General features: G+C 36.4%; 1 protein-coding gene across 1 annotated transcript in view; it reads right to left on the bottom strand.

Annotated features, from left to right (window-relative positions):
* The window catches only part of COBL (cordon-bleu WH2 repeat protein), a 109,200-nt gene that overhangs the window by 66,208 nt on the left and 18,144 nt on the right, over positions 1-24,848 (bottom strand). Inside the window, 6 exon segments of the mRNA XM_026702343.2 lie at positions 1,068-1,151; positions 7,122-7,207; positions 9,454-9,498; positions 12,096-12,324; positions 12,772-12,985; positions 15,123-15,326. Coding sequence (XP_026558128.2) covers positions 1,068-1,151; positions 7,122-7,207; positions 9,454-9,498; positions 12,096-12,324; positions 12,772-12,985; positions 15,123-15,326 — 862 coding nt within the window.

The following is a 24,848-nucleotide window of genomic DNA, read 5'->3' on the forward strand; positions in this document are numbered from 1 at the left end:
AAAATTGGTTTTTATCAATATGGATTGTTTCATTTTATATACTATCCAGAGTAACTACATGAGATGGGTGATTATATTAAGTTGATAAATCAATCAAATTACTTTCTATTTCTAACTAATAATCACAATTATATTAATTTAAAACTAAAGCAAATACAAATAACTTAATATTAAAATGAGATGAAATGAAGAGGAAGTATGAACCTGAGCTAAGCTTCCAGATATGGTCAGCTTAGCAAAGTTGGTCAGACGTAACAGCAGCATTCTGTTGCAGAACTTGCTGATCCTCTCTTTTCAACAGCAGAATTAAGACCAGAACTGTTCTTCACTAAGTCATATGCTATATGAATGCTTACTACTACTAGCATTCCATCAATGGCACCCATGCATTACCCCATCTAGTAAAGCTTCATAATAGCAGAGACTGTAGCAGTGTTTGTCATTGTACTAATTAGCATGAAAAAATAAATACTTTTAAAGAAACATCAGCAAATGCAAGACAAATGCACACACACAAAAAATCCTTCAACTACGCTTTATAGAAGACCCCGAAACTTTCAAAATGATGCCACTAATAAACTATCTTCAAGAATGAAATATATTATATAGAAATATGCATAGTAATATTTCCCCTATTTCTTGTTTCTGCCTCTGCTCTAGCTCGTAATAGAGCCAATCTTGTGTTACAAAACATTTCCTCTATTCATCTTCTCTTATCCATTTAAGTATTTCCATTTTTATGTTTTTTAACTTGCCTCCCAAATTCCTCCCTTGGGTCTTTATCTCTATCTATATCTTTCCTGTTTAATCTAAATATTCCTTCCATTTCTACTATCTTTTACTGCCAAGCCTCCAGAGGTCTGCCCATGTCCATTTTTTTCCTTTTGGCTAATGCACATACCCTGTTTTGTTTTGTCTTTCAACTGACATGTTAATTAATACAGAATTCAATTCCACTGGCAAGAGTACAATCATTTATCCACAAAGGAATTTTCAACAAAGAGATAGATTATAATTAATTCTTTAATATCATAGTAGCGCTATCGAATGGTTAAATTAGGACTTACATCAAGGCTTTGTTTACGATACAATGCAGATTTTAAAAGTTCTCCATGACCCAGATCTAAACTTCTTCTTGAGGATCTCTCTGCCTGAAATTCAAATAAACATCCTACATCATATTTTTTAAATAAATACATTCTATACCTAAACATGAACAAACTCAGTAGAAAAGCTGTAAAAGCATAACTAAGCACAGATTCAACTGCTGGTTGCTCATTATTTGGCAAACTGATACCTAGATCCTGAGAAGGAGTTAGTCTAAGCATAGGGTAGAGAGAGGAATACAACAGATTCTGCATTCTTTGAATTATACATATTTTTCCCTTAGAAGCAATAAGAAAGTGGAACATTTCATCAACTCTGACTGAAAAAAATCTATAATATTATTACATAGAAAGTATATGTCAATTTTAAGGCACAAAGAGTGGTGAATACATTTGCTTTGTCCAACTCTAAAGAATACAGTGGGAAGCCTACTGGAAAAGATACACAGAACTCCCATCCCAAACAAGCATGTTTGTGGGAGTCAGCAGCCAGTCCTGGAATGATTCTCTGTGTCGGATGAGAAACAGAGTCATCATCCTTGCCTCTCCTGTGTTTCAGTTAGAAAAGAACTAACAGATTTATATTTGGAAGCTTATCTCTAAGAGAAATAAACCTCAATTAGCAGTAATCCAGAGGACAAAGCAAAAAGATGTTATCCTATTAAGGCACAGTACCTTTCAAAAGTTGTGGGTGCTCAATTACTGGGAGCTTTCTCTAAAAAACTGGACAATCGTCTGGAATGGTATAGGATCTCCTGCTTGATCAGGGGGTTGGACTAAAAGACCTCCAAGGTACCCTCTAACTCTGTAATTCTGTTATTTTATTTTTTAAAGACATACCACAATTAAAATTATTAGGAAATTTATTTGACTAGAGAGATTACTGCAATTGATTGGTGTGATATTGGCTATATTGATTACCCAAAATTGTTCCATTAATTAATTTAATCAACGTACCATCTTAACAAACCTACCATGCCAAGAAAAAAATCCAATGCCAAACCACAACCTAAAGAGAAAGTAATCCCCACCAATGAACCACAAGACTCCTGCACATGCCTTAAATGCTACAAAACTCTAAAGGATAATGAAAACATCAAATGTTCTCTATGTAACAAATACACTCATCATGACTGCTTGGGATTACCCAAGCAAATGATTCAATACCTAGAATCATCCAATGAGTTTCCATATCTCTGCAAATCATGCAGACCCAAACTGGATCTGTTGGAAAGAGTTGATACCATTGAAACACGAATAACATCCCTTGACACCATAGTAGCATCCCTGGATGCCTTAAAAAGAAAGATTATCCAACCTTGAAAAAAAAGACACAATGCAAAAACCTGAACATCAATAGCTACAAACCACATCTCTACCCAACAACCACAACCCAATCCACAACCCAATCCACAAAAAAACATAAGCCAGACAAATAATGATATCCCAATCCTCATCAGAGAAGCTGTTGAGCGTGAACGGAAACATCCAAACACCATCTTATTTGGTCTAGAGGACATCAATGATAATTATGACATCACAACTGTCCGAAACATCATCAGTGATTATCAAGCATCAAGCATCTCCCCTGATGAAATACTTGACATTTCCCGCATTGGCCGAGAGCTCAAAAACAGACGGCTCTGCCCACGCTTCTGCAGGGTCATTTGCAAAAATGAATCAAGCAAACGTAAATTCATTTACACTATAAATTCACTCACCAAAACCAACACCAACTATAAGAACCTCCACTGTCACCCTGACCTAACCATACAGCAACGTGCCCGCTCCCATGTACTCTGCACTGAACTCAAAAAACGTCTAGACAATAGAGAGAAGGACCTGTACATTGAGTATCATGCTGACTGTATCAAAAGTAAGTCACACAACCCGCAACTCAGCTTTAACCTTCAACCACAACCCTACCTCAACCAATCCACCATCACCCAAGACTAGGCAGGCACGCCCCTAACTACCTCAATTCCAACTACTGCTGGCCTTAAATAAAAGCTACTCAATGCAAGAAGCCTTGCGAATAAAATACCTGAATTTCTCCTCTTACTAAATATGGCTAAATTCGACATCATATTTGTCTGTGAAACATGGCTCAATGCATCTCTCCCTGACTCCATTACACATAAGAGACTATCATGTTTACCGATCAGATTGTGAAATTCGTAGAGGAGATGGTGTTGCTATCTTCTATAAAAAGTCCTTACATCTAAAAAACATCCAAGTTACTCAGGAGCTTGCTCTTCCTGAGACCATCATCTGTGAACTATCCTTAAATATCACATTTTGATTCTTACTATGTTACAGAGCACCTGATTATGACACTGAACATGTAAACAAGCTAAATACACTATTAACATGGACAGCATCCTGCCCACACGCTTTTATCTTTCTTGGTGACTTCAATCTACCTCATATTGACTGGGCCCTAAATGAATGTACAACTGAACCCATACACGCAACAATAAGGAAGCTTCAATCCAAAAAGAGATCACTCTGGCAGAAAAACAAATCTGGTCACATTGCCAATTTCAAAAGCCGATACAAAAATTTATGCCACCAGATAAAGACTGAATGCACCAATTATCACATTAAACAAGAGGAAAACCTTCTATGCACCAATTCCACCCATGCTTTTTACAATTTTGTAAACAGCAAACTAAAAGACTCAAGGTCCATCCCACCCCTGATAGAAGCTAATGGTAAAGACTGCAACAATGACACCATTAAAGCGTTATCTTTAACACATTCTTTGGCTCAATATTTGTAAACAGCAATGGATCATGCCTCGTATTTCCTAGCCAAACCACAGACAACTACAATGATCTAATACATATTGATTTTACAGAAGACAATGTTGAAAAAGCACTACGCAATCTAAAACCATCTCTATCTATTGGACTGGACGGAATATGTGCCTACTTCTTAAAAAAGCTATCCACTGCCATAGCCAAACCTCTAAGCATAATCTTTGAAAAATCTTTCAGGACCAGCTCCTTGCCTAACCTATGGTCACAAGCCATGGTCATCCACATCTTCAAAAAGGGAGACCCCAGCCTAGTTGAAAATTACAGACCAATCTCCTTATGCTATGTCACCTGTAAAGTCATGGAATCAATTATTAACCAATCCATTATCCTCCACTTAGAGACAAACAACCTACTCTCCAATAAACAATTTGGTTTCAGAAAAAAACTATCCTGTAATCTGCAACTCTTACACTGCAAAACATATGGACTACACAACTTGATCAGGGCAAAACAATAGATGCAATCTACATAGACATCTGTAAAGCCTTTGATTCAGTGGTACACGACAAACTACTCCTAAAACTAAAATCTTATGGTATCTCTGGACAACTGCATAACTGGATAGAAGCATTCCTGTCAAACAGACAACAAATGGTCAAAATTGGGAGTGTCCTATCAAATTTTGTACCTGTCAACAGTGGTGTCCCCCAAGGCAGTGTTTTAGGACCAACTCTCTTCATACTCTACATAAATGACCTCTGTGATCATATTAAGAGCAACTGCATTCTTTTCGCTGATGATGTAAAGCTGTTCAATACCACAGACAATACTGCTACCCTTCAAAAAGATCTTGACTATGTATCAGAATGGTCAAACAAATGGCAACTTCAAATCTCAGCAAATAAATGCTCTGTCTTACGTATTGGCAAAAAAAATCAGAACATAAAATACAAGCTGAATAATCAAGATCTTGTTAATGATTCAAGCTCTGTAAAGGACCTTGGAATACTCATCTCTAATGATCTAAGTGCTAGAGCCCACTGTAACTACTTAACCAAAAAGGCATTAAGAGTTGTTAACCTAATCCTACATAGCTTTTTCTCTGGTAATACCACACTACTAACTAGAGCGTACAAAACATTTGCTAGACCAATACTCGAATACAGCTCATCAGTCTGGAACCCACATTACGTATCTGATATTAGCACAATTGAGAAAGTCCAAAAATATTTCACAAGAAGAGTTCTCTACTCGTCTACTCGTTGTAGAATACCTTATGCCACCAGACTTGAAATTCTAGACCTAGAAAACCTTGAATTACGCCGTCTTCGGTCTGATCTAAGTATGGTATATAAAATCATACATTGCAATGTCCTACCTGTCAATGAATACTTCAGCTTCAACCATAACAACACAAGAGCACAGAATAGATACAAACTCAAGGTTAACCGCACCAAACTTGATTGCAGGAAATCCGACTTCAGCAACAGAGTGGTCAGTGTCTGGAATACTCTACCTGACTCTGTAGTTTCTTCCCCAAACCCCCAAAACTTTAACCTTAGACTGTTTACTGTTGACCTCACCCGCTTCCTAAGAGGTCTGTAGGGGGCATGCATAAGCGCACCAATGTGCCTACCGTCCCTGTCCTATTGTTTTTTATTTTTCTTATATGTACCCATTTCATGTATTCATAACTATGTATTTATTTATACTTATTATCTTGTAAGCAATTGACAAATCAAATAATAAATAAATAAATATTTATTCTAGAAATATGAGTATACTCTACACAATGTAGTATTACAATTTACATTTATGTGTGTGTGTGTGTTGTGTATTTGAAACACTGTTCTTAATATTTAGTTGCTTGGGCAGTCTTACCTCACAACATTTATTTATCTATCTATATTTGAGATTGATATGAACTGATACATTAATGTCTGTATATCATATAAATGCATACAGAAGAATACATTTCTCAATTGATAAGTAGGTAGCCCTCAACTTACTAGAACAATTGAGCCCAAAATTTCTATTGCTAAGCAAGACAGTTGTGAAATATGTCTTGTCCCATTTCATGACCTTGGTTGACACAATTGTTTAAATGAATAACCATAGTTGTTAAGTTAATGGTTGTTAAATGAATCTGGTTGACTTTGTTGAATCTACTGACTTTGTTTGTCAGAAAGTCACAAAAAGTGATTCCATAACCGCAGGACACTGTCATTGTCATAAATGTGAGCCAGATGCCAAGTGTCCGAATTTTGAACATGTGACCATGCGGATGCTGCAATAGTCATATAAAAAATAGTCATAAATCACCTTTTTCCAGTACTGCTGGTAACTCTGAATGGTCACTAAATGAATGGTTGTAATTCAAGCGCTGACTGTACTATATCTGACCTGCACATATATATCTGACCTGCATAATATACATCATATGTACAATGCTTAGGAAACAACTAATATTTTAAGAAATGTTCCTAAAATCATATCTACATTTCTTAAAATGAAAACACAGACTTCCTTTTTATATAGTTCTTCAGAGGGGTAGCAGCTCATGTTCCATTTTTTCATTTGCCATTGAGACTTACATAATGTGAGAATGTTCAGATTAAGATTGTTTGCTGTTGAATATGTAGTTCAAAAATTGAAACATGATCTTAGACTGTTGTATAGCTGCCATACTTTAATTTGATATTCACAGAATCATTTACTAAAAATACTTTGATTTTTTAAAAATCTAATGTCTCAGTAAATGCAATGTATTAGGCACAGTAAAAATTATAGCTCTATCAAGCAATAGCAACAGCATTTAGACTTATATACCACTCCACAGTGCTTTACAGTATTATTTGGTTTACAATGTCAACATCTTGCCTCCAACCATCCAGACCTCATTTTACCAACCTCGGAAGATGGAAGGCTGGGTCAACCTTAAACTGCATCAGGATCAAATTCCAGGCTGCAGGCAGAGTTTGCCTGCAATATTTATATTCATTCCAACCATTGCACCACCATGGCATGAGGGATAGCTGAAAAAATTACTATAACCCAATGAATCTATAGCTATCTGCAGCATTGGATTGTGGGTTACAATTTTGGGTTATTAATAGATATCCTTGGTCAATATTTAATTGTGACAAAGATGCAATAAAGAGTTACTTTAGCAACACCCTAAATACAAGCTACAAGACAAAACATACAGAGATAAGTAGGAATCATTAGCCAAATAAACAAATATAGTATTTACCTTGTTCTTCAGACTTGTCCTAAAAAATCCAAGAAATCCTTTCTTTTCTTTTACTGGTGTGTCCCAACCAGTTGATATTTTTGTTTCTGTTAAATGCACAAGTCACAATGACTATTCCAATCCAGCTCAAATGACATTTTCATAGAATAGCTTATCTATTTGAAAACTGAAATAAGAAACCTCTACTCCATGGAGGACACAAATATATATTAAAAAGAACTTTTATTATTCTCATGAGAGAGAAAAAGTCATATGGGATTCACTAAAGTCACTTATTTTAGATTTCAACCAAGTTTTATTTATTTATATTAAAACTTTCTGTCTTTGTATCTGTCTGTGAGTATAGATTCTATTAGACTCTTTAAACATGACATAACAAATACAATTTTATTTACAATCAAAAACAAGCATAAATGTGTAAAACACTGTTAAACTCTAATGAAAGCTCATCCTGCTCATTCTTTTTACATGATCTTTTATTATATTTTCAATCAATCAAACAATTGTTGGCTATTCTGAATATGATGGTTTGAATCTGAATGGAACAGAATTGTGTGATCTAACTGGTTAATTATGCAGTGTACTGCTGATATTTTTTAAACACAAGCAGTATAACAGATTTTAAGTTAGGAAATAAGACAACAGGACAATTTATCCCAAAGAATACCACTTGGCAATTTTGTATAGACAATTGTTACCACTCCTTCTATTATTGCTTCTTTACTATCAACTGCCCATTCTTCTTTTAGCTTGCCTAATCAAAACTTGTCTAATATACTCCTCCCTATTTTGTACAAATAATAATAATAGATACTATTTTCTGGAATCTGCATCATTTTACACAACAAATATCACACAAAAATTTAGCTAGTATCTGCAAATAGATAGCGATAGATAATTTATATTGTCTATACTTGACATATTCTATGGAAAATTCACAAATGAGGTGTTTCAGACTAAAATACTACATTGGACAGATAGGTGGATGAGTTGATGGATGGATGGATGGATGGATGGATGGATGGATGGATGGATGGACAGACAGACAGATCAGAGACTAGAATGTCAAAATGTGTTCATATGAAGGTGTGAAAAATTGAAGTGTTACACTTGATTAATCTGGTATCAGATTAATACATTGCCAAAGCAAAATATTGATTTCATAATAAATAAAAGTTGTATTTAATAATACATATCAATTGCTTAGATTCTCACTAATGGCTTTTCTGCGTTTTCTACAATAAACCAACATATTTAAGAATTTGTGCCCTTGGAAGTCAATTCTTGCAGTTTCTTGCCTAACTCGTCAAGATAGGTCTGCTTTAACCTTTAAATAACTGAATGCATCTATTAATGCATCCATTTCCTCAAAGGTCCCCATAAAGGGAATTCCTAAAGCTCCCATAAAGGCCGAAATATTTGTCTCCACTGTTTCCACGAGTGACTTGGATCCAATAGATTGCTAGCAGAGAAAGGTGGCTCATAGCTGTGGATTGCCCATTTTGTATAGTTAATGAAAGCTTTGGTCTTAAAGGCTTAAAAATAACTATGATACAATAATTGTTATGTATAAATTAATATTACAATAGAGCCATGGTATGGTGGTATGGTGGTTAAAGCATCAGGCTAAAACAGAGGTCTCCAAACTTGGCAACTTTAAGACTTGCGGACTTCAACTCCCAGAATTCCTGAGCTTACATGACTGGAAAAGGAATTCTGGGAGTTGAAGTCCATAAGTCTTAAAGCTGTCAAGTTTGAAGACCCCTGGCTAAAATAATAGGAAACTGTAAGTTCTATTCCTGCCTTAAGGCACAAAGCCAGCTGTGCCTTAGGCCAATCACTTTCTCCTAGCCCTAGGAAGGAAGCAATGGAAAACCACTTCTGTAAAACCTTGCCAAGAAAACTGCAGGGGCTAGTCCAGACAGGCTCCAAGAATCTGACACAACTGAATGGAAGGAAAAAAATGTTTACAAAGATTGATAATAAAAGTAAAACAAATGCAAAGTATGCACAAACAATAATCATTAGCAATTCATACAAAGAATTGCAAATAATCCAAGCCCTTGTTTACAGGCATTCAACTACAGATAATTATGTTCTATGGCTATGAATACTATTAAATTTGCTATTAGTTACCATGCATGTTACAGATTAAACTGACACCTGCAGTTTACTTTCATGCTAATAAAACTTTTGTTTTATTAAAAACAAAGTTTTCTACTGTTTGCTAAAATTCATTATGATTCCAGAGATAATAAATATAATATTAATATCAAAACATACAAAACAAAAGCTAAAAGGCAAATTTATCTCCAAGTAGATTTTACAGTACCTCTATAGCTCAAAATAGGTTCAGAATGAATTTTTGATGGAAGAGCTGCAATGACAGGGAAGTAACGCTATGAAACTATGCAATATATTGATTTATTTACTTATACAAGATTTTAATATATTGCCTATTTTCTAAGGTTTACTATAAAAATACCACCACCACCAGCCAAAAAGGTAAAGACAGTCTTTCTACCATCAAAGCCTAAACATACTGAATAATAATAAGAGATAAAGCATCTTAGACAAGACCAGATGTTTAGGGCTAACCCATATCTTAGAAGGCACCTATTTCAGAGTATGGGGGCAACTTCTAAGATGATATATTGTCAGACTCCTACCTCTTTTGTGAGGTGAAAGCCTTAAGCATTCCCTCCTTCAAAGACAATAGAGGGTAGGCCAGATTTTATTGGGAAAGTTTTATTTCGTAAAGTAAGAACAGGCTTCTTTCTTGTAACTATGCCTTTACACCATTAAACTCATTAAACTGAGTTTTTAGGAAAAGAAAAACTCAACTGAATTTAATTTTTTGAGTGGTAGAGTTCTAGCTACTAAAGAACTAGAGAACTAGTTCTACTAGAAAACTAGTTCTAGTTTTCTTACCCTATCCCCAACACTTCTGCACTTATAGGGGATATAGGAACATTATCAATCACAGATCCAAATAATTACTTCAGAAGTTAATGCTTAAATGGCCAAATAAAGATCAGAAAAGGATCCAAGTTGTGTTAAGGTTCCACCAAATTTCATAAAAGTTGATAAAGATTGATCAGTACCTGCCTCTACAATATATTGTTTTATACAGCACCATTGTTTTTTATAAAGGGTCATATATGGTTTTCATTTATTTTAAACACTTTGTGGAATAAACCTGAAGATACTTGTACAGTTAAATACTTGTTGCTGCACCTATTAATGTAGATGATTCAATTTGTTCAGCGATTGAGTAATGTCAATTCAATTCAATTCAATTCAAATGCTTACTAAGTAATTTCACTTTGAAATTATTTTATAAGCTTTTGATGGGCATTCTGGGTTTTGATGATATAACTGTTATGTCACTAGAAGCAAAAAGAAGTTTTTGTTTCTCATTATATTCTATGACAGATTACTATGAGAGGGATTGTTAATTATCATACAACAAAACTAGTTGAATATTTTACCAGTTCAGATATTCGTAAGTGAAAAATAGTTAAAATTAACAGTGAACAAGTTACAATTATGTAAATGCCTTGGCATTTCTTCCAGACTTCTTGAAAGTAAGAAGGCCAAACTCAATATAATATGGAAAAGTTGAAAAAAATGCCAATGAAGTAAAACTTTGTAAGACCCTGGCAGATATTATGTTGCAGTAGCAATTAAAACTTTCAAGGCAAAAACCACTGCTCATCTGATATATGTTTCTTAAGTTTGTATTTATTCGGATAATTACTCTTTATAAATGATACAGAGATGAGATTTAATATAAAGATTTCCTCTGCATATTTTACGTATTGCCTTAATATTAGAGACGTGCAGGTTAATAGAAATATAAATCTAGCTCCCTTCTTTTCTTTCTTTTTAAAGCTTAAATCAATTCATTTTTTTCATTAGGATCAGTTCTAATATTTTTATACCATTGTCTTAAATGAAATAAAGATTTTATAGGTAGCTTAAGAGTAGTAGGATATACAGTGGCCTGATTTCAATGTGAAATGCAAAGTAAATTGTATAATTGAAAAATATTTCTGAAATAAGTGATATGGACAGATGTATGGTTTATAAACATCCAGATTTAAGAAGTTGTGTAATCAAAAAGCACCCAGCTAGTTATTTAACTAATATAGCTAAAGCATTACAGGGCATTTATAATGGCTACTATCAAAGTGCTTTGCTCAATTGTACTAGAGAGTTGATATTAAAAGGGCCCTTTCATTACAGAAGGATAACCTTCCTGCAGGAGAAAAAAATGCAGCTGATCACTTGGTTTTTGTATTGCTTCTTTTATCATCTCTTTTAAGAGTTACCCAGGTGCTTTTTATCTATTTCCTTTATTCTTTAAAAATATATGATTAAAATATAGTGAGAAACAAAACTGAGGCAAGATTCACCATGGACAAGCAGTGACCCTATCTTGTTTGATTTCATTCAGACCCATAAGGCCAGGACTTCAACAGCATCCTTGGCTAGTAATACAAAGTTGAATGCAGGGTTTTTGGATTAGACACTGACCATAATAAAAGTTCTGTTGTGTTATATAGCATTGGGTGTCCTTAGAATACTGCATCCTGAACCAAGACATGACGTGCCCTAGCAACTTCATGTTGTTTTTAAATGGCATGAAGAGGAGATCCACAATGTATGTAACAGTATCATTCATTCATTCAATTTGTATACTGCCCATCTCATTATCAAGGAACTCTAGGCAGCTTCTAATACCACATATAACAAAATACAACAATTACAGGATTAAAACATAAAAACATAGAGCATTAAAAATTAAAACTTTAAAATTAATATTAAAGTGGATAAAAAGAACCAACGTATAGAAAGACTGAAAGTGAGTTCTACTGATCTACAAGCCACCTCCAAAATGGATGTCCCAATTTATAAGCATTAATATCTACAGTAGTTTCCTATGATAATTTAACATAGATCATGACTTACCTTTTTGATTGTTCCAGGCATAAAGCTCCTTTATCCCTAGGTCATTCAATGACTTTGTCAATTCCAATTTTTCGCCAGTGAAAGTATCTCTTAAGAGAACAATGCTTTCCTGACTAACTTCACACTTTTCACAAATGATTGGGATTATACTCTGAAGAGGAACTTCAGGATTCACTCGAACTACTGTCTTTTGTGTCTTCAAATAATTTACTACCAGTCTCACCGTTCTCTAGGGAAAAGCAATTCAAAAATAACCAAGATGTCCAAGCATAATACTTTGTTAATATAATTCAAATCCAATTAAAATAGATCATTTAAACTGGATGAGAAAACTAAAATATAAATGTGCACTGTACCTTCATTTCATTTTAACGCTATAAGATTCTGCATAGATATATGCATAAACAGAAATGATAAGTGCAATATTCTTATATAGCACTGAAAAAAAATAACGAGAAAGGAAACTGAAGAGAAATTACATTTACTAAAATACCATATTTAGTTGTCATAGAAAATAAGGATGTCCTAGATCCTTATGTATTTGGTCAATAATCCCTATCCTTGTGATACTTGATGGATTGTATCAGCAATACTAAAATCATCCAGCATAGTGAGGTGACAATCCCCTTCTCTTGGACATAACGCAAGAAAATACATCATAAGAAAATGCTTTTACCTCAGGAATCTTTGGTGGAGGCCGCTTAATTTTTTTTTCTTCGGGAACCTTCAATTTTAGAAGTATCTTCTGTACATCTAATGTCCCTATCAAAGTGTTTGGCTTGTAATTCACAGATTGTTGGGTCTTCCCAGACTGCAACTCAAAAGTATAATGGGCTGGGTTTAAGTGGTACTGACTGCATAATTCTACGAACAGATCCATCACAGGTTTGCTGGAAGAAAAAATGCTGAAGGTTATTCATGACAAGGCCAATTATAAACTAGGATTAACTGTAGGCTTTTGTTGAATATTTTACAATAAATACCTATACAACTTACATCACAACAAAAAATATCAAGTCATTATTTTGAAAAGCCGTAAATGCTTTTTCAAAAAAATACATGGAAAATATAAATGTCCAAAATCTTTTATATATCTGCATTTTACAGAAGGGTAGGCAATTAATTTTCCCAAAAGCACATGAGAAATGGGGACTGTTGTGAAGGGCTGAATCAATAGGAAATATTTATTAACCAAGGAGATGATTTATCAATTATCATTAAATATCATTGCTTCTCTAAATAAAATCTTCAGGAAATAAATTAGACTTATTTTGATTTTAAAAATTCATTAAGGTTTATTATAGCATAAATTATATTAAAATAAAAAATTTTAAAGGGGGAGTGCAAGACAACACAAGAGCAAACAATAGATACAAACTCAAGGTTAATCGCACCAAACTTGATTGCAGGAAATACAACTTCAGCAACAGAGTGGTCAATGTCTGAATACTCTACCTGACTCTGTGGTTTCTTCCCCAAACCCCAAAAACTGCCTACTATTGACCTCACCCCTTTCCTAAGAGGTCTGTAGGGAGTGTGCATAAGTGCACCAACGTGCTACCATCCCTGTCCTGTTGTTTCTTTTATATATTTTTTCTTATATGTATCCATAACTATGTTTTTACTTATACCTATTATCTTGCAAGCAATTGACAAATAAATAAAATAAATAAAAAAGATGGTAGAAAAAAAGGACAGAAGAAAAATGTGTTGACTTCCAACTTTTTCCAACACAGTAAAATACTAATACAACTACAACCTCAACTTTTTATATTACTTATACTTACTGTTTTTCTTATCATTGAACCTTGTTAGATAGGGCCCAATGCTTATAGCTGCCAATGACCTTCTGAATCTTATCTAAAATGTTAGCTATTTCCCCAGAAATTTACTCAGAACATAGAATAATAGAATTGGAAGGGACCTCAGAAGTCTTGTAGTCCAACTGCCCCAGATTGCTGGAAGCAGTAGGCTGATTCTGTAAACCACTTAGAGAGGGCTCTAAAGTACTGTGAAAAGGTATATAAGTCTAAATGCTATTACCTAGTCTCTGTTCAAAAGTCTCCAGTGATGGAGCACCCTCACTTCTGAATGCAAGCTATTGGATTGGTTTATTGCTCTCACTGTTAGAAAAGTTCTCCTTGAGTATGGGTTGCTTCTCTACTTGGTTAGTTTTGAAGATCATTGTTTCTGTCTTCCTTTTTTGTGCTTTGAAAATAGTTTGAAAATACCCCTCATCTTTGTAGGACCTCGTCAAATATTGGAACAATGCTATTATGCCACTCCTGGTCCTTTTTTTCATTAGACTCGACATATCCAATTCCTGTAACCATTCTTCATACGTTAAAACCTCCAGCCTCCAAATCATTTTTGTTGCTCTTCTCTGCACTCTTTCCAGTGCCTTGATATCTTTTTTATATTATGGTGACCAGAACTGGTTGCAGTATTCCAAATATGGTCTTGTTAAGGCTTATTAAAGGGCTACTAGAAATTCATGTGAGTTAATTATGCCAAAATCCTTTTGGATCTTGAACTTTTCTTCTGGACTGTTGACTATCCCTGCTAGCTTAATATCATCTGCAAAGGTGATGAGTTCCCCTTCAATTCCTTCATATAGATTATTTATAAAGATATTGAAGAGTACTGGGCCTAAAATGGAAGTTTGGTGTATCCCAATGCTTATTTCCATCCATGTGGATGTAGTTCCATTGAAGACAATGTTGAGGGCAGTTTGTCAGCCACCTTTTACATTTTACTAGCTTGCCAAGAGGTAGTGCGATGTCTACTTTATGAAATGCTTTACTGAAATCTAAGTATACTATTCTAATTGATCTACTAATTGGGTATTTTATTGAAGAATGAAATAAGATTTGTTTGGAATGATCCTTTTTGATAAACCCAGGTTGGCTACTGGTTGTAACCTTGTTTACTTCTAGGTGTTACATATGTGAGATTACAGATGTCTTTATCATGGAATTTTTAAAAGTTGTGGACAGTATTATTTGTTTCAGGTATTAAAAACCTTACCTCCCACATACAGCTTTTTCCTGTTCTTCTCCATCCGGAAAAACTATCAGAATGTCCACTACAGTTTTAATCAAATTTCCCTTCATAGTTAAGATATTTTGATCTGACCACATTCCTAGGGTTGGGATTACTTTATGTTCATTAACGTCATGTGCAATGGGAGGCCTTTTTGGTGGTTGGGGAGCACGCCTCTTAATTTTTTGCCTGAAAAAAGAAAAAAAGACAATAGTGACCACATTTGCCTTATTTATGTTCCTAAGACATTGTTCCCTTTGCACAAGTGGAAAGATCACCTGTTCTGGCATGGAAATAAACTTTGGTAGCCAGAACTATTACTAATGAGAAGTCTTTTTTATGTCTCAGGATCTTCACACCCCAGCTTCCAAAGATTTTAGTACTGGTTTGTGATATGACACCTACAAAAAAAAATAGATACTACGTTGCATGTGTGCATACATATAAAATGTTTAGGTAATTTTTTTCAGCAATTTTAATAGTGTTAACTTTAGCAAAGAAACAGTTGTGAGAACTCTGTTGACAATTTGCAGTTGGAAAGAAAGGCTCTTACAGGTGGTTGTTAAACCTGTTAAACCAATCTTCAGCAACAATAATTCAAACTTTAAAAGGTGCTGAAGGAGTGGTAGTTATGACTAGTCCTTGTAGTTACAATATTATAGCATCCTACAGTGTTGTGATTAGCAATTCTCAATCATCTTTGCTGGATTCATACAAACAAAATCAATGGGGATGCTGGTAGGGGGTTACAAATGGTGATTATATGATGTCCTGCTTAATTGATCACAGTAATTCCCTTAACAATGACAACTGGAAATTCCAAAATTTCTGTTGCTAAGTGGAACGGTCATGTAATATACTTTATAACTGTGTCACTTAGCAATGCAAATTCCAGTCCCAATTAAGTGAGGACTACTTGTATTCAATTTGGTAAAACAAAAGGGGAAAGCCCACAATATAATAATGCAAACAATAACTTTATAGTGCTACAGAGAATGTAGGAATCCTGAATATTTGCATTAATTTTGAAAATGCAAGCCAATCTATCGAATTTAACATTTATGATAAGATGTCATTCTAGTTATTCTACACCTATTTTCAAACTGCCTGGCTTTATTCATTGCTCAATGCTTATTATCATCTTGTATAGAAATCCAAGTTTCTTAAATATGGGTTCCCTTATAAAAGTTACAAAAGTGAGGGTTTCATCAAAATAAAGCAGATTAATTTGATTCTGAAGTTATATTTAAAATACTACATAAATTATCAGAAAGATAACCAATCTCAGTTTTTGCCACTTACAAAGTTTCCATACAAATTTTTATATTTTTAAATTCATCAAACTCATTTTTATCACAGAGGATAAATCTACCATGATTCCTTCTTTTCCATAACCATTTTCCTGCCGTAATAATTTTCCTGCTAGACCTTGCAGCAGACCATAATCTTCTGGAATTGCATTCCACCCAAGAAGTATTAGTGGGCAGTGCAATAAGCCAAACAAGCATGCATGCAAGCTTCAGATTAAAAACGTCATTTAGAACTGTTATGCATTTGATTATCCAAGAAGCAATCACTGGTATAACAGCAAACAAAACATTTTGTTCACTGGGCCCTTTGTTTATCTGCTCCTGCTTCGACAGATTCTTACTAGTTCCTGAAATAACTGTACTTTCAAATCATGTCAAACTCCTCATTCAAAGAGCTCAAATTCTAACATTCTACTATAAGAGAGAACAATTGAATATTTAATAGATTAGGAGAAAGTTGCATAGCTATGCTGAGACATTTGCAAACAGTTCAATCAGGTTCTGACAGTCCCTGTGCTGTCCAGACAGTATATAGGTAATGGGAATTGAGTTAGTTAAGTTAGAATTAGGAGCTGCCCCCATAAGGAAATGCCACATGGTAAATGTAGTTAATGCATCCTGGGAAATGTAGTTCATGTCATGTGGTCACATCTGTAACCCTGATTGGTCACTAAATTGATCCTTGGTTGGGCTGGGGGAGGTTCCTTTACTCTTGCCTGGACCCCAGCAGCATGCTGCTGCCTCACCCCCTTGCTCCTTCGTTATGAGATGAAAGATCACTATTCTTTTACACTATGAAGTCAGTTATGCAAAGAATCGGACATTAGCTGGGAGTAGATGCCCCTGACGCTTCAGCTTGATTGAAGTAGTCAGAGACCCGAGAGGCTCCCCATATGCCTTCAAAACAGACCTAGGATGGGGAATCTCAGGAATGGTCTGTGGCGATTGGCTGGAGGCCCCAACCCAGGCAGATGTTTTCACAACATCCATTCCAACAGCTTGCCAACACCTCTTGGAACAGTTGGAAGCAAAAGTACCTGTCCACCCTACAAAGCCGCCAGAAGCGACAGCAGAGTTTCACCAGCCTTCTAAAATTTCATTAATGCAAAACTTAAAGACTCAAAATCTATCCCACCCTAAAAGGGCCTAATGGGGAAGACTGTAACAATGAAGCTGTAAAGGCCAACCTCTTTAATAATAGACAATTCAGTCTTTGTCAACAGGTATCTTTCAGAACCAGCTCCCTGCCCAACTTAGGATCATTAGCCACGGTCGTGCCTATTTTTAAAAAGGGAGACCCTAGTCTGGTAGAAAATTACAGACCAATCTCACTGTGTTGCATCACCTGTAAAGTCATGGAATCAATTATAAACCAATCCATCACTGTACATTTAGAAACAAACAACCTACTTTCTAATAAGCAGTTTGGTTTCAGGAAAAGTTTGTCCTGTAATCTGCAACTCCTACACTGTAGAAATATTTGGGCCACACATCTAGACAAGGGTAAACAATAGATGCAATTTACAAAGACTTCAGCAAAGCTTTTGATTCAGTGGTGCATGACAAACTAGTGCTGAAACTTAGTTCTTATGGCATCTCTGGACCCTGCACAAGTGGATAGCCATGTTCCTGTCAAACAGGCAACAAATGGTCAAAATAGGGAAGGCCCTATCAAATCCAGCTCCAGTTAATAGTGGTGTCCTCCAAGACAGTGTCTTAGGACCCACGCCCTTCCTGCTTTACATCAGTGACCTATGTGACAACATTAAAAGCAGCTGTGACCTCTTCGCTGATGAAATAAAATTATTTAACACCATCAACAATGCTGCTGCCCTACAAAGCAACCTTGACCTATGTGTCAGAATGGTCGCACAATTGGCAACTCCAAATTTCAATTAACAAATGCTCTGTCCTACATATTGGCAAAAAAAATCAGAACAGAAACAATCTTGTAGAGAACCCTCATTCTGTTGAGGACCTAGGAGTATTTATTTCAAACGATCTAAGCCCCAGATAATAGCATAGCCAAAAAGGCTTTAAGCTTATTGTCTGGCAACATTGAATTGTTAACTAGGGCATACAAAACCTTTGCCAGACCAATTACAGCTCATCCGCCTGGAACCTGCACTGTATATCAGACATTACCACAATTGAGCAGGTTCAGAGGTATTTCTTGAGAAAAGTACTCTATTCCTCCATTCACAATAGAATTTCCTAGGTCTCCAGGCTCGAAATTTTGGGTCTGGACAATCTAGAACTGTGCTGCTTGCGGTCCAATCTAAGCATAGTACACAAAATTGTACAATGTTACAATGTCTGACATGTCAATGACTTCTTCAGCCTTAATCACAATAATACATGGACAAACAACTGATACAAACTCAAGGTAAACTGATCCAAACTTGATTGCAGAAAATATGACTTCAGCAACAGAGTGGTCAATGCCTGGAACGCCCTACCTCAACCCCTCACAGCTTCAACCTCACTGTCTACCATGGACCTCACCCCATTCCCAAGTGGTCCTTAAAGGGGGTATGCATAAGCACACCAATTTGCTGATTCACTACTTACATCACTTTGTCAAATAATAAGATTTGTTTGGCATAATTTGTTTCTGACAAACCTATGATGGCTTCTGGTTATAACTTGGTTTGCTTCTAGGTGTTTGCAGATTTGTTGCTGATTATCTTTTGCAGAATTTTACCAGTTTCAACATCTTTTTTTATATTCCTAGCCTCAACATCTTTTTTATATTATAGCAACCAAAACCAGACACACTATTCTGGGTGTTTTCTTACAAAGGCATTATAAACACTTCACATTATAGTATGGCTCTATGCAAGTCTGAATATGCAGGTCTTATAAGGCTGTAAGACTATATGCAAGTCCACTTTATTTCTAATTGCCTGAACAATTAAGGGAGATTCTTCCTAAGTTCCTACTTCCGAATATAGAGCAGGGGTGGAATTCTACCAGTTTGCATCTATTCGCTAGAACCAGTTGTTAACATTCTAAGCCAGGGGTGTCCAACATTTCACCTTCCCTGGGCCACATTAGAAGATGAAAATTTGGTTTGGGCCGCACATAAAATAAAATAACAGTAATGATACCTGATCATCCAAAAACCCATAGAAAACATAGTTAACATATTAAATTTATTTGGAAATGAAGTTAGTGAGATGTTTTTATTATTAATTATTTATTAAAAATTATTTATTTTTTATCACGGTTTTTTTATCATGGTTTATTTTCCAGCCAAATTTTGCAGGGGGGACTCGCCCGCCTCGCGCTTACCTCTCCTCCTGCAAATGGTCCGGCTGGATGAGGCAGGACTGGAAGGCAGAAGCAGCAGCGGTGGGGGCAGAAGCAGCGGTGGGGGCAGTGGCGGCGGGGGCAGAAGCAGCAGCGGTGGCGGGGGCAGAAGCGGAGGCGGCGGGGGCAGAAGCGGCAGCAGCAGGGGCAGAAGCGGTAGCGATGGCAGGGGCAGAAGTGGCAGCAGGGGCAGAAGCGGCGGGGGCAGAAGCGGCGGCGATGGCGGTGGTGGCAACAGCAGGAGGTGGTGCTCTGATGGCGCCTGCTTTTTCTGTTGCTGCTTGGCCTGGCGCTCGCCTCGCCCTGCCTCGCGCCTGCTTCTCCTCCTCCTCCTCACTGGCTCTGGCATGAAGGTTGGGGTGGGCACTGGGCCGCATTACAAGGTGACCTGGGCCGCATGCGGCCCTTGGGCCGCAGGTTGGACAAGCCTGTTCTAAGCAGTTCGGAGAACCGGTTGTTAGAAGAAATTACTGGCCTAATCCTGTAAGGAAGGCAGGAAGGAAACATTCTGGTGTTGTTTACAGAAACTGCCTCTCTGTTAACCCTTATTACATTCGTGGCAGGACTAGACTTCCTGTCTCTGGAACTGGAGTTTTTTCCCCCTCCTTTGCTGGTACTTTGCTTGTGTGGAGTGACCATTCAAAGTTACAGTGCCACTGAAAAAAGTGACTTATGACCCCTTTTCACACTTACGACTGTTACAGCATCCCCACAGTCATGAGAGGCCAGGTGAGGAGATACATGCCTCGATGTGAGTGATATTGAGTTGGCCACACCCAGCCAATAACATGACCACCAAGCCATGTCCACCCAGTCACATGACCACCAAGCCACACCCACAGAACCAGTTGTTAAAAATTTGAATCCCACCCGATATAGAGCCATTGTGGGCACCTATCTCTACTGTCTGAATGCTTTCTAGGCAACATCTCTTGCCCTCATCCCTCAAGATTATCCACCCATTCCATTACAGAGACAATATCAAATATATATTTAATGTGATTAATAAAATAAACTAAAACAAAAGAAACACAAAGTAGCTATAATTTTTCTTCAAGAAATAGCTTTTGACAGTTAAGAAGATTTATATTTGCAATTCTGAAAAGATGGACAGTGCTAATTTTTTTCACATGAATACTAAGTATTTATTTAAAAAAAAAACAAATCAGAAAAAAAAACCAAGAAATGGCTCTCTGCTATGCTGCAATAGGCAGTAGGGATAACTTTGAAAAACATGAGGAAGAGACACAATTAAGGCCACATTCTGATAAAAGAAATTTAAGTCCGGAGCAAAAAGGTAATTTGAGAAACTCTCTCAGACTTGACTGTCCCTAGTTCTATAAAGATAAAGGCAGAGAGGAGAAAATATATTCAGACTTGCAAGATTCTGTTACTGTAAGTTTATAATAAATGTAGTAATTGTATTCAGAATTTGGTTTTCTAGTTTGAACTACCTCAAAGTAACATTCAGAAATTAAACTGCCAATTCCAAAACACAAATTGAAATTATAGATAATTCTTGACATGGTAAATGGAATTTACCATTGTATGTCAAGAACTACCTATAACTGGAATTTCTATCTGACACTAAGCAATATAATTATAAAGTTTGACCACACACCACTTAATAGCAATACCTGCAGTCCTTTTGTTATTGTTAACCCAATCCCATGTTCATTAGGTGGAGCAACTTCCTGCTGGCTTCTCACCAATAAGTCAGTGGAGAAGTCCATGGACCCAAACTGTCCACCTGCAAAGCCTCCAATGCTATATCAAACATTCAGGAGTAGAGGAGAAAAGAAATCTTGAACCAAATGTTTGGTTTTGATGAGTTCATTTCAGTATGTTTTTCAGATGGATAATTGTGAAGCCATTAACTAAAAATGGTGTATGTCAGAGTGTCCAGTAATTCCTCAGGTGTTCCATGTCAAGTAATATTCTTTAATAATTGTCGTATAATTATTTAACTTAAGATTTATTTTTAAATATATATTTTAAACATTTCAAATAAAATATGTAAACAGGCAAAGAAAAAAAACAAAAGGGATTTTCTAGCCATCAAGCTTCCTATAGTACATATGAATTGAGACTTAACTTTTTGTTCCTCAACTGTTAGCAGAAATGATAGTAAAGTGATTATAGCAAAATGCTACAGTATCTGCTTGAACAATTTTTGTTATTTTGTAATTGCTGAAGCTGCTCTTCTTTCCAGATCCAGAATCAGAGTAACAGAAATGCTGCTTGGCATAATAATCTTACCTACAGATCAAGAAATATGATCTTGTTCTTTAGAGATGTCTCAGAAGAACTCTTAAGTCCAAGAAATGACAGCCAACACCTGAAAGGCTCAACTGAGACCAAGAAATATTACACCAACAGTGCTAGTAAAATATATTAGCAGCCTTTGTAATAGAGACAGGTACATATAAATGTCACTCCACATTAAACTTGCTGGAAATCATGGAAAAATTGAAGAATATTTGAAGAATAAGTTCTTAAGTTGCAAATGCATAAGTAAAAATAGTCAAGTCTTCTACTTGCACTGAAAAATAGTCATTATTCTGTAACATAAAGTTTTCATTGATTATGATGAACTTTTGACTGAATTGCAGATGGAAACATAACGAAGCATATATATCTCTCTCTTCCTCCCTCCCTCCATTTCTCCCCCCTCCCCTGAATTTATTTATTGGAAGAATTTTTGTCTTTCAAACAGACTTTGTTCCCATGATTAATTTGGCAATTCTCTTGGCCCAGTTACAATGCTATTAACTAAATCTCAAAGGTGAAGATGTCTAATCTCTAATTTTGAAATTATCCTTGTGAAGTTATCTTTGTGAATTTCTTGGCTGTTTAGCAGGTTGTATTGTTATTCCAATTTTCAAAATTGAGGACCCAGCATAAGCTCCCTAATAGGAAACTAATTAATTTAAATAATATTTTAACAAAATTATATGCCAAAAGTATTTAGTTTAATTTAGAAGCTTGTGCATATTTAATATCAAATTAGACAAACTACTGTCTTTCAAGGATGACTATTCTATAATTAACTCAGTGCAATGTATGGCTGTGAAAGTTGTACATAAGGAAGGCTGAGCGCTGAAGAACTGAGGCCTTTGAACTATGGTGCTGGAGAAAATTCCTGTGAATCCCTTGGACTGCTAGGCAATCAAACTGGTCAGTCCTAGAGGAAATAAACCCTGACTGCTCTTTAGAAGGCCAGATCCTGAAGATGAAACTCAAATACTTTGGTCACCTAATGAGAAGGAAGGACTTACTGGAGAAGAGATTAATGCTGGGAATGATTGAGGGCAAAAGAAGAAGGGGACAGCAGAGAATGAGTAGCTGGATCGAGTCACTGAAGCAATCGGAGTGAGCTTAAATGGACTCCAGGGGATGGTAGAGGGCAGGAAGGCCTGAAGGATGTTGTCCATGGGGTTGCAATGGGTCAGACACGACTTCGCAATTAACAACAACGAATTCTAAAATAAAGACTTTGCACTAAACATTGAAAAATATGCTAAACAAAAAATACTCACAAACTACATTACAGTTAATGATTTCTGAGCTGTTTTTTTCCTTTATAGTAGTTTTCTGGGCTCATATCTCTCACCCCACCTGTGTGTGTTATACATACATACACATACAGAGAGGGGGGAGAGAGGGGGATGTATTCCAATTTAGTATAAATGAGAAGAACTGAAAGGCAATTTTATATTTTGTTGCACATTAGAGAAAACATAGTTTAATATTGCATAAGCTACCTTTGGGAAGATCTGTATAGATGAGGGGCATTTTGTTGGAAAAAGAGCATGAGTAAGATGATAAACTATATACAATACTCATAATTATTCCAACTGAAAGAATGCCATGTGTGCAAGGAAGAAATTTCACTGAACCAATCATTAGAATTACATCAACCCTTTATCAGTTTCCTATTTTTGAATGATAGCAAAATTTAAAAAAAGAAAGAAATTGTAATCCTGGATTATACATTTTGGTACAATCATTTCTGAAAGTCTTAGAAATAAAAAAAGAATAAGAAATGTGTTTTTTAATTTTAACATTCCATCTTGTCATTATGTGGAAATAGATTTAATTAAGAACGGGTATTCAAATATTATAGATGTTATGTCCACAATCATATAATAGGGCAGTGGTGGCTAACCTTTTGGGGATCCTGTGCCAAAAATTTTGTGCACGCTTGCACACTCATGTACCAGCACTCAGAAGGCAATGCACCCTGACCCCCTGCACATGCATGCACAATCCCCCCTACCCGCTTACCTGCACTGTGCCTCACAGCTGATTTTCGGCCAGTTTGAGGCCTTTTTCGGCCTCCCAGAGGGCCTCTGCAGGCTTTGCAGGCCAAATAATAGACCTGTTTCATCACTTCCAGTATTACAGGAAATGACACAACCGGCCTATTATTCGGCCTGCAAAGTCTGCAGAGGGTTTTTTCAAGCCTCTGGGAGGCCAAAAAAGACCTCAAACCAGCTGAAAAATCAGCTGTGAGGCGTGCGCACAGGTAGGTTTGCCTGCGGCTCGCGTGCCGGCACAAACGGCTCTGCGTGCTACTTGTGGTACACGTGCCATAGGTTCACCATCACGGTAATAGGGCATGAATGACAATATAAGTAGCAAAAGCTGAGAAAAGCCCCAGAATTTTCCTCAAAATAGTTTCCTACCAACCTAACAAACTTTGGGCCATCCCACTCATTAAAGGGATCTCCACCCATCCTTGAGTTGACACAAAACAATGTTCTCCTAAAATCAGCTCTCCTTATTGCCAGTCACTGCCTTGCTGTACTGTGTCATTCAGTACAGGCAAAGTAATCAGCCACAATGGCATATAGCAGAACCCTGAAGGACCATGCTCTCTAGACTCATCTAGAGCACTGATGGCACATGTTATGTCCTGAGGACTCAAGGAGTTCTCACTCAGGTCCACTCACTTACGTGGGCGTTATTTCCCCCATTCCCATTGGTTGGTCCTCCCCAGCAGCCAGCTATAAAAGCAGGCTGCGGGACCCAACCAGTTGCTGATTGCTGCGAGCCAGTTCCAGGTTTGGCAAGCACGGTCAGCCCT

The sequence above is a fragment of the Pseudonaja textilis genome, chromosome Z (assembly GCF_049901715.1).
Source record: "Pseudonaja textilis isolate UNSWEBS1 chromosome Z, rPseTex1.2, whole genome shotgun sequence".
In the NCBI taxonomy this organism is placed as follows: domain Eukaryota; kingdom Metazoa; phylum Chordata; class Lepidosauria; order Squamata; family Elapidae; genus Pseudonaja; species Pseudonaja textilis.